Source organism: Acyrthosiphon pisum, chromosome A2 (genome assembly GCF_005508785.2).
Source record: "Acyrthosiphon pisum isolate AL4f chromosome A2, pea_aphid_22Mar2018_4r6ur, whole genome shotgun sequence".
In the NCBI taxonomy this organism is placed as follows: Eukaryota; Metazoa; Arthropoda; class Insecta; order Hemiptera; family Aphididae; genus Acyrthosiphon; species Acyrthosiphon pisum.
In genome coordinates this window covers 101,976,255-101,988,897 of record NC_042495.1, presented here as the reverse complement: position 1 = coordinate 101,988,897, position 12,643 = coordinate 101,976,255, and the positions used below count along the sequence as shown (strand labels likewise).

The 12,643-nt window shown below is 27.7% G+C and overlaps 1 protein-coding gene across 2 annotated transcripts in view; it reads left to right on the top strand.

Moving 5' to 3' along the window:
- Positions 1-12,643, top strand: part of LOC107882181 (zinc finger protein 586-like) — a 17,563-nt gene continuing 4,920 nt past the window's right edge. The window contains exons 1-5 of one of the 2 annotated variants that reach the window (XR_001680073.2): positions 1-543; positions 2,947-4,301; positions 4,578-4,782; positions 8,176-9,955; positions 11,419-11,520. Coding sequence is in view for 1 of the 2 variants with exons in the window: in XM_029489263.1 (XP_029345123.1) it covers positions 11,424-11,520 (97 nt within the window). In the remaining variant the exon portion in view is untranslated. Of the gene's footprint in view, positions 544-2,946; positions 4,302-4,577; positions 4,783-8,175; positions 9,956-11,348; positions 11,521-12,643 lie in introns of those variants that run through there. The other variant, XM_029489263.1, reaches the window with a different exon arrangement.

The window sequence follows — 12,643 nt, the reverse complement described above, 5'->3', positions numbered from 1 at the left end:
CGGCCACTTGTAACCTACTGTACAGCAGAGTGACACCCACTTGCCCATCTTTTTTTCCCCTTATCCCAAAAGTGTTATTTATAAATTACAATCAACCATTGTTGGTCGTCATAACTAATAGTGTGCGGGCCGTATAAGGAAAGAGCTTATTCATACTTGTTATTGTAGATTGTATTTATCAATAATATAATAGCGAGTAGCCTATGACCATTTGGTCAAAAACTCCTGCAACCCGCGAAGCTTTTATCTGTATAATAATTGTATTATAAATTATATGATTTTTATATTACAAAATAGGTAAATTAAAGTAACGTTTTTTTTCCAGAATCAACGATACTAAGGTTTACTTGTCCCAATTTATGCGGAAAATCATACAAAGATAAAGTATCGGCTGCTCGACATCTTAAATACAATTGTAAAATGGAAACGATGTTTGAATGTTCGGTTTGCTTCAGAAAATTCACTAATAAACAATCAATGAAAAGACATTCGATACTGGTTCATAAACTTTTTCCAAAGTAAAATATAATAATAGGTCTACAGGTGAATATAACAGCAACTATAATTTATAGTGACATTTTTGTAATTATTAAGTAATGTTATATATTAATAATAAATATTGATTAATAACTTCAATAAATGTACTTAGGTATATATTATGTTATTGCGTATTATTGAAAATGTTTATAGAATTTAAACCAACGATCTCAAATACCTAATCATAATAGTTATAATATATACATAAAAATATTATACGTGAACATGGTTAATATATAGTAATAACTAATATTACCGGTATAATTCTACCTAGTACCTACATGCCTATACCTGTTATACTTCCTAGACACCTAGTACCTAATATTCTCTATAGTAGCCAGTTGGTATATCTACGATTTACCTCACATACTTATCATGTAGGAAATAGCATTATATTTTCATTTAGCCAATAAAGTTTGTGCATTTTTTTTTTGATCTGCTTTGACAAATGTGTCTGGTGTGTTCTTCCTATTGATTTAAATTTATCCCCAAGTATTTTGTCGAGTCTTGTGGAATAATCAAGTACCTAATTATATAGTATAACATATACTGTAGTCTGTAAGATTAACCTAACCTGTACCTGTAGTGTACGTCTACCTACTGATTTGTTGCTGTTAATTTTAACCTTCCAACGTATTGTACTTTTGTCAATAGTCAATCCAAAGATATCGTTAATTTATTGTTGCAATTGAGAGGATGTCAAATGTCAGCGCAATATTTGATTTATCTCTCTAGTCCACGCGACAAAACGCATTAACGCAGTATCATTTATTCCATGTTTATAAGTAATCTGGTGAGTAAAATCACCCATTACAAAAAAAAAAAAATAGAGAATAATATTTTTTAAGGAATGACATATCGATTTTATATTTTATTGCTGTTTAACTTCGTATTCGACTTTCAAAAAAAAAAATTTGTACCTACATTTCAATTACGTTTAAATCGTTTTAAGACAAATCGATAGTCGATAGGTACGTACCTATATATTCCCTCAAAAGTATTATTATCGTAATAAAATTATTGTCGTTTTGGTAATGTGATTTAAATACTTATTTTCTTCTTAGATTACTCAAAAACATAAACAAATGATTCTTCGTAAAAGCATTTAGTGTTAGTCTATGTTGAGCGTGGGCCAGAGAGAGAAAACAAACAGTGAGTTGACATTGTCTCAAAAAATAACAATATAAAATTAGTAATCACAATATTACAGTGGCTGCCTACCACGACTGGACCGACCTGAACTATAATGCGCCCTTCTTTTGCAAATTTAATTTAAATACAATACATAATTTATATTATTATGTTTATAATTTATGATAGGTACATACTACAGTATAATATGCTAGTATCTACCTATATTATTGCTATTCTAATAAATTATTTTAATATAATAAATAGTAGAAATAACATTTTTTTTCAGAATTAAACGAATCAAGAATTTCTTGTTCAAACTTCTGTAGAAGATCTTACAAAAATAAATGTTCGATTATTCGCCATCTTAAATTTGAATGTGGAATACAATCAATGTTTGAATGTTTGATTTGCTACAAAAAATTTGCATTAAAAAAAAATATGAAAAACATTTGATTCAAAAACATAGTCAATATTATTTATAATAATAATAATATAATTTATCATTACTTATTTATTCGAACTTTCGTTAAATGATCGGTACTCTACCTTGTTAAATGGTACCTACTTACAACAGCTATTTGTGTTATCTTTAAGACCCTCTAATATGATATAGGACTGTATTTAAAAATAATTAAAAATACTTAGGTAGGTACTAATGTAATATAATAATTCTGTCATTATAATTTCCATATTTTTATATTTTGTTATAGAAATGAAATAAATATTAATATTAATGTATACAAACTAATTTTGAATAACTCAAATTTTTGGGTATTGGGGGACACGATCTGTATTACTGCATCGGTATCATATAAGCACAAATAGCGTTTAAGATTTGGGAAGGCTGAAGCCCTACTATAAAATATTGAATAAGATTAAGAAAAATGTAGGAAGTGTTTGAAAAATACTTAAAATATATATTTACATATATAAGGCGAAGGGCTAAAATCACATTAAATGCATAGCCTGACTTTATAATTGTTATTTGGTGCAGATCGATTCTTATATAGCCTTACGTAGAAATAAAACCTGACATTGCCACCACAAAATAATTAACACTTTGGGACTAATCATGAAATCAACTGAACTTACTACCTACTCGTAAGTCGTATTACTATAAAGCGTCCTTGACCCATGTTTTTACATTTTAATTTAAATACAATACACATTTTATATTAATATTTTATTTACAAATTTATGATTCATACTGCAGTATATGTTATGCTAATGAATTATTTTAACCCTAAAATTAATATTTTTGACATTTTTTTTCAGAACAAAAATTTTTTTGTCCAAACGACTGTGGAAGAACATACAAAAACAAAAAATCAGTTGGTCGACATCTTAAATTTGAATGTGGAATACAACCAATGTTTAAATGTTTGATTTGCTACAAAAAATTTGCATTAAAAGAAAATATGAAAAAACATTTGATTAATAAACATAGTCAATATTATTTATAATAATAATAATAATAATAATAATAATATAATTTATCATTACTCATTTCTTCGAACATTCGTTAAATGGTAGGTACTCTACCTTGTTAAATGGTAACTACTTACAATGGCAATTTTTTTATATCATTAAGAACCTCCAAAATAAAATAGGACTGTATTTAAAAATAATTAAAAATACTTACTAATGTAATAAAATAAAATAAATCTGTCATTATAATTTCCCTATTTTTAATATTTTGTAGTAGACATTGAATAAATATTAATATAAATGTATACAAACTAGTTTTGAATAACTCAAATATTTCGAACAAAAAATTTACTGATAATCAATCAGAAGAGACATGAAGAGACATGTGGTACCTACTGATTCATATAGACATTTGATACGATAAATAATCACTACTATCTATATAGAATTATAACACACTAAATAAATGTAAACACACTATACCCTAATATCCATTGTTGTTAAAGCGTTTTGATAAATAAAAAATATATATATAAGTATACTATATTATTTTCGTTTGTCAGTTGTTGAAAATGTTCGTACAATTGTATACCTATAAACTCATTGGTCAAGTATACGTAAGTGCTTGAATTAATGGTATAGTTGAAGTCCCGTTTCTTTTTTATAAATATTTTAACGAATCCCTTTAAATGATATTCCAATTAATAAGAAATTTAAATCTTCCGGTACTCACGTTTATTTTAAACTTTTGGACCACCGTTCTAATCGTATTCCAAGCTCAAGAACTGATCATACTAATGGGGTATAAAATACATCATAACATGTATAACACATGAAATATCTAATATTTTAATATATTGGTACCTATAATAAGTTTATAGGCTGTACCGGATCTAGGGGGAGGGGCGATCCTGGGCCCCGGGTGCTAATCATAGAGTGGCGCAAATTTCAAATTTTAAACTCCTAAAGCATATAGCATTGAGGCGCTAATATTATATTGTGCCCCGGGTTACATAATTTGTAGATCTGGTACTGTTTATCTATAGGTACTCTAAAGTAGCGGGTTCCAACCTCATGTCACGACCAAAATTTTGGAGCGGAGTATTTTATCATGGGTCGCGACTAGCGAGTGCATAATTCACGTATTTTTCCCAGATCGAAGAAAAAAATTGTTATGAATCTTATAAATAATCAATAAACTGGTATGTGCTATTTATATTTTATAATAATTGTATTATTTCATACTATAATTTAGTGTTAATACATGAGAATTAGAATTATTTCTAAGCGTCCCGAAAAGTCCTCGACTATATCGCACACTTGTTTTGCAAATTAAATTAAAAAACAATACATATTTTATATACTGTATACAAGTATACAGTATAATATGCTAGTACCTATATAAGCTATATAATAATTTCTATATTGATAAATTATTTTAATTTAATAATAATTGTATTAATAACATTTTTTTTTAGAACAAAACGAATCAAGAATTTCTTGCCCTAACTACTGTGGAAGTTCATACAAAAATAAATGCTCGATTGGTCGACATCTTAAATTTGAATGTGGAGTACAACCAAAATTTAAATGTCTTATTTGCAACAAAAAATGTACTGATAAACAATTAATGAAGAGACATGTGATCCTGATTCATAGATATATTTAGTACCTAATTGATAGGTAATTGATACATATAATAAGTAGTAATGACGTCTTACAATTTAAATACTTTTAGACTTTAGTAAAATGATTACCTAGTATAACTTTTATATGTTAATACAATTAATAATATCAATAAAATTATATGTTATTGTCAGTTATTGAACATTTTTATACAATTATTGTTTACCTTCGAGCTCAACTAATCATAATAATGCTTCAATCCTGGTGATTGAATTGATGGTGACAAAGTCTTTCCTGTTCTTTAAAAAAATGTTGGCCTATTATAATCCTAGCATTACACTATTAACCTATAATAAAATAAATTAAACTATAATTCTACAAATGTAATATTTTAACCAATCATTTGTTTGTATACCTAAAATATAATATAAGCGTACCTAACATTTATAACACGGATTATTCACATTCGATGTATTTTTAAAAAAGTTAATTTTTTTTTAAATTTTGTACAGGTAGGTTAAGTTAATTATCATACTGTAGTAAAAATGTGTGGGGGATATATGCCATCATCATATTACTATAATATAACATGCATATTGTGCGATTTTCTTTTGGCTAAAATTAGTTCAATCTATCATTACTTATAGTATATAGTAGACAGTAGTATAATATATAATATGTAATAAAATATCCTTAAAGATATTATATAAATATTGGTTAACTTCGCACGTAATCGTTTATCGTATACAGTGGTTTCACATTGAATTAAAATTTAACACCTCATCTGAGGCCCCCAAAACATTCACTTAATAGGCTCCGCAAAAAAATTTCATAGATATATCCGATATTCTTCAGATCTATTCTAAATCCAGAATATGAGTATTATTCTATGGACAAACCTCGAAATACGAACTATATATTATAATTAATAATATGGTTAAATGAATTATCTAAGGCTGTCATACTAACAATATTCCTCGATGTCCATAAGGCCTAAAACAATAAAATAGTGTCCGCATGTTTGGGATATAAATAATACCAAACTGGGTTGTTTATGATTTAAATGTATGGTAACTTATAAATGTATTGTACTAGCTGATCCCGTAAAAAGTGACAATTCTTAAAAAAAAATAATTATTATTCAACTCTTTTTGGGCGTAACTGGCTGCAGTAAGTGCAACTTAGGGCTAGTTGTACCTTCTACAGTTAAACTTCGATTAAGCTTAATCAGCTGATAAAAGATATTTAACCGGGAAAATTCGGCCGATGAAACTCCGGTTAACTTTAATCAGAGATGGTACAACTGGCGGTTAGCCGCCTTCAATGTTGTTAAAAAGTATTAAAATATTTATTTAAATACCTTTGCTAATAAGTATTTAAATACAAATAGGTACAAGTATATTCAAAAAGTATTTCAAATACTTCTAAATACATTTTTTTTTAGCTTTGTTGTTTTCAGGCTCTTAATTCTTAAAACTAATTATTTGTTTAATTTAATAATGTGTATTGAATATGGTCAGGACCCACGACAAGATTAGTCTATACTCAGAAGTGAGTAGTGACTATAGTGACTAACGTATAACGATTAACAAATAACGAGTGTGGGATACTGGGACGCGGGGTGTCGTCGTGCTACGATACTATGAAATATAAATAGCCAAATATACGGTATACCGTATTGGCGATTGAAATTGGCAAGATGTAACGGGGACGCTGTGTATCATTTATATGTTATTTTACATGTTCCCTGTTACAGATCCACCCCCGCCGGCCTGATAATTGATAAGCTTTCAATCGCCAATACAGGAGATTTTATTTTTCCCGTAATATGTTTAAATGATATTGTTTGTCGATAACAATATTTATAATTATCACAATATCGTCTCGTCGATTTTGTATTTAATATTTAGCGTGTATACTTATCTTTAAATGCAGTGGCGTAAATAGTGTTTGAAATTTGGGGGGGGGGGGGCTGAAGCTCAAGTCTATACTTGAACTCTTATGATGCTTTTAAATTATAGTAGTAAAATCATTAGTTTTTTGGGCTGTATGCAGGCTCTATAGTGTATAACGTATATTATAGTAGTATACCAGTCACTATACCTATTAGAATTTTTTGGGACCAAATAAAATTTTTCATAATTATTTGTAATTTTCATTTTTCATATAATATTAACTATTTTGTTCATACAATTATCAAGAGTTTATCAAAACAATTTTGAGAACCAATTTATAGACGAAATTTGGTGAGGACTTGGAGGGGCTCAGCCCCTCCAAAAATTTGTATTTTAATTGAAGTATTAAATTCTTCATTAATTAACTAGGTAATTTACTAATACAGTAAACGTTGTTTGAAGAATTATTTTACGAGGTTTAAACCATTCATTATTTACGTGTTTTCCATAGTAGATATATCGATTATCGGATCCACAGAACATAATTATATACGTTTAATATAAGTATAACAAATTAGTAATTACTATATATTAATAATAACATTTCAGTTTGTCTAGAATATAGCCGATAGGTACTCGACATATATTAGTGTTTTTTTTATACATTTGCAATTTCGAATCGACGGTTACAATAGTAAGATATATTATATCAAGGTACCCTAAATGTTATAATTTGTTTTAATAAAAATAATATTAATTTTAGTAATTGGTAGATGTATAATTATAATATATTAAATGTAGGAAAGTAAGTGAGAAAGAAAATGATAAATATATTATAACATAATGTAGGGAATGTAATTTAAAGTTATTTGAACAAAAAAGGGGTGTGAAGGGGCAGAGCAGTGGCGTAGCTATCATAGAGAAAAGTTGTGCAGTTCCCTGGGACCCCACAATATTACGTGAATATTTTGAATTTTTTCAAAGATCATATTCGTAAGGGCGGAGGGCTAGTTTATTCACTGCCCCGCGACCCTTAACCATCTAGCTACGCCACTAGGGCAGAGCCACCCATGGGTCTGTTTAATTTAAATACCTATGTGTAGCCTCTCCAAGTCAAAAACCAAAATTGCGCCTATGACCCAATTACCAAATTACGACAAAAGACCCGATATAAATAATATATACTTATAAGAGATACCTATATAAATATAATATTTTACTAAATAAGGTTTTTACTAGGTAAGTAAGTGGTAAGTGGTGTCGTGATCTCTTAAGATAAGCTTAAATTAATAAAACTCATAGGAAAGTGCCATCGACGGGTGGCTTCTTTCATCAAATTTCCATGTCAATCTTTGTAACTCTCATCATATATGCTTATTGTATCTAGTCGATACATATTGTGTATTACGCTTAAAAATTTAAAAAAAAAAAAAAAGGGTTTTACTATATATTTATGCCATTATAACCCACGAATATATTTAACAACACATCAATGTATATATATTCCTATATTTAATCTAAGGTACCTAATAGTTATAATTACGTTTTTTTTCAGATAAAATGGAATCAAGATTTGTATGCCCCAACTACTGCGGAAGATCATACAAAAACAAAGGCTCTGTAAATCAACATCTTAAATATGAATGTGGGGTACAACCACAATTTATATGCCATATTTGCAACAAAAGATTTGCATATCATAAAACAATGAGAAAACATTTAGTTTTGGTTCATAAAACTTTTGATTAATTTATAATTTAATTATATTTTTTCATACTTAATTTTTGTGTATTTAATTTTTTATTATTAAAGGCAATAATACATTGAAAAAAAATCTCAATGTACCTATTGGTTTTCTTATAGATTTATCCTAAAAATAATTAATTCCTATGCACATTTAATATTATCTAATCGAAAATTAATATATATAATATTAGGATTTAGAAGGATGTTAAAAATTAATTTTTTAACGATATTGTTACCCAGTGGCGGATATTAAGTATTAACAGTAGTTTAGTCGGCAAATTCCGATGGAGCCCATCTCTTAATATGCTTACGAGAACCACGTAAATCATAGATATAGTTAATTATTATTTTATTTTTACCACATAAAAAATAACACCTTTTATAATGCAAACTGCAATATAATTTACCATTGTTAGGTTAGGTTAATAAAAACAACAATTTCGTAAGTATGCAATTGACACGCATTTTAGTACGAGATCCCCAACTCCCTCCTATGGATTTACCGATTTTATTTGAACACTTGAATCTACCGATTGTGTTATTTATAAAATAAGTAGGTATGGTATATAGGTAGTACCTATATAGTACCTACCTATACTATACTTTAAATATTTAACTGAACTCAATCAACTATTTTAAATCTATACTACCTGTCAATAAGATATCCCTCTTCTTTTTTAAACATACTTCAGCATTTTAGCGTAACCCCTTTTAAATTTTACTATCCTAATCTATAGACATTCAAATCTTCAGGTATAAGTATGCAAATTTTTTGTTATTTACCATCACCCTTATATTTTGTTTCCAATTTAAGCCCAGATCATGTAAATATGGAATATAAAAATATAACACGATACCTATTACCTATATATATTACGTATACTCTATAGTTAATATAGTACATTCCAAAGCAAGTATTGAAGTTGCTTAAGTATTTTAAATATTATAATATTTATAATTAAAGACGTACACAGAAATTTCCAATGGTAGCCTGTAGGGGGAGGGGGTTATATTAAAATATAATGACATAAAGTTTTATAACAGCGTTTTCCACCCTACCCAGTGGCGGGCTGAACTTCAATTTTAAATGACGCATTTTCATAATTATGTACTTAACACCACCTCCATCATCCTATTTTTACTTATAACAAAGTTATGATGTTAATAAAATGTGATCAAAAGAGCCAAGAGGTCAGGCTTTAGCATGTAATTCTGTGCCACAGTCACGGGGTGGCACCACCCCCTTTGAAAAGTTGACGCAACTGCGTCAAAATTGACCACTTCGGCTTGCCACTGACCCTACCTCTAAACTTTTATACCTACATTACTAACAAAATATTTTAAAAGTAGTTAGCACCAATCAAGACACATATCAAAATATATTAACTAGTTACTTTTTTTCAGACACATTGAAATCAAGAATTGTATGCCCCAACAATTGTGGAAGATCATACAAAAATAAATGCTCTATTGTCCGACATCTTAAATTTGAATGTGGTGTACGACCACAATTTATATGTTATATTTGCCAAAAACAATTTGTATATAATAGAAAGTTGAAGGAACATTTAGGTTTAGTTCATAACATTGTATGTATTAATTAAATATTTTTTTTTACTTTATTTGTCTATTTTTTATGGAAAAATATCAATGTATTGGTTTCTTAATAATTATTATTCTGTGACTTGGCTTGGCGCGTTGGCTGCTACCAGTAGCGAAATGTGACTGGGAGTAAGTAACGGCCACAGCTACTAGTTCCCGGATGGGTGACCACCCAGGTTCATAGTAGTTAAAAACCTTGGCACACATACACGTGTTTGCTACCTACCGTAAGATCTGTAACAACCGTAATAAGCAACCTACCGTACCAACCTTACCCCTACCACAGCTAATGGCCTTAGTCGCCGTGCTTAAGTTCAATAAAAAATATATATATATATATATATTCTAATAATAAGTACTCCTATGCATATTGATTATTTAATCAAATATTAAAATCTAATATTAGATTAAATACGATGTTTTTTATTTATAAAGTATACTACTACAGTACTATTCACTTTTTATAGGTACTACTTAAATTTTTAACTGAACTCAATGACAATCTTAGATCTGCTGTACATGAAAGTAATCAGTGACTTTGGTCTGCTTAAATTCTTGACGCTTAGTAATATTTAAAAAATTAAGGAATTTTCTATTTTAACTGTGTAGCCGTTAAAAGTAATGTAAGTAGGTATGTAATATGCAGGTTATTGTATATATCAGGTCCGAAATTGCTATTTGTTTTATTAAATGGATAAGCAAATAATCTTGTTCTCTGACCCAATTGCAGAGTATCAATTGAATCTCTGAATTTGAATTTAATGATAATATTGTAATATCATTGCGTAAGTATACGAAAAGAGCGGGAACGGTTTGTCAATCTAGGATATTTTATATTACATTTATATTGTTATTACTTATTATTAATACGGTAGCCGGTAAGTTGAATAATTATTATAAAATTACAAAAAAACATCTAAAATTGTTATTATTTGTTATTTAATATGTAATTTTGTTCTAATTTAAACTTCAAATAACTATAAAAAAACTGTGTTTATGTAGACTTTTCAGATTTTTCGGTTACATACAGAATTAACTACTTATGTGCAACCTTGTTTTAAATGTTCAATCCTTAGCTATAAAAGTTTTACATTTTATACATTTTTAAGAAAAAAATAATCTGTACATTTTCAGTTTGATAAATTATATCAAAATTTTAACTTGTAACAAACAACAATAAAAATATTTAAACACATTAATTTATATACCTATTACCTATACATATTATTAAGTTCTAATTTCGACAAAAATAGATATTTAAACAAAGAATAACGATTTTAGTTATTTGTTGTAATTTAAAAATATTATTTGTGGGTATTTAATTACTTAATTATTATATTTTATTCATAAAATGACATTTTCAAATGCAAAATTTTCAGTTATGATTGCTAATAAAATATTTTCATTTACTTTTAAGTACTACTAACAACTAATAACAATTATTTTTCAGACAAAATGGAACCAAGATTTTTTTGCCCTAACAACTGCGGAAGATCATACAAATATAAAAGTTCTGTTGTTCGACATCATGAATTTGAATGTGAATTACAAGGTAAAAAACCATCAATTCATATGTTATATTTTCCAGTAAAGATTTTCATATAGGTAACAGCTTTAGTTCATAAAATGATTGATTAATTTCTTTATTAATTAATTATTTTTTTTATATATTTTACTTCCTAATACATATTTATATTTTTTTACTATTAAAGGCAATAAAAAACATTTAAAGAAAAAATCTTAATGTTTTGGTTTCTTAATGATTATTATCCTGAAAATAAGTAATTCCTATATGCATATTGATTATCTAATCAAATATTGAAATCCAATGTTAGGATTTAGGACAATGTTATAATTAATTGGTTAACAATATATATTGTTATTAAAAAAATACCTAACTATTTACAACTTACCACTTTCAATTTTTAACTGAACATTAATGATAATTTTAGAACTGCTGCCAATAAAAAAATCCATCTTCTTTTTCAAATATATTTTAGCGTAGTTGCCCTTTTTTTATAAAATACAATTATCTTAATCAATAGATATTCAAATCTTCAAGTAGGTGTGCTCTTTTTTTACACTTTTGTATCCCCTATCTTATTTGTTTTCATTTAATAATTCCATATAATTGGTCATATAATATAAATTCACTACACACGAGTAATATCTAATATCCATAGGTGAATTCTCCAGGCATGCTCAGCATGCGCCGCGCCGCATGCTTAACCATAAAAACGTAATTTATAAAAATACAAAAATTATTTTGTCATCAATAATATAATATTACGTATTTAAAAAAATCATAATGTATGGCAAAAATGTTCTCTATTTCTGGTATACTTATCTGTATCGAGGTATCGTCAGGGGCGGTTCTTGAGAAGCCGCAAGGGGGGGGGGGGGTGGTGAAAATATTTTGCATATACCTACATTATACTTACAATATAAAATATAAAATTAATATTATAATAAAATTTACGCAAAATCATTTTTTCTATGTGTTTAAGTAGTCTTAGAGTAAAGTCACCCATGACTAAAAAGATAGAGAATAATACTTTTGAGGGAATGACTTATCGATTTGTCTAAATATTGTCTCAAAACAATTTAAACATCATTTAAATTTACAACATTTTTTTTATTTATTTTGAAAGTCAAATACTAAGTCAAATAATAAT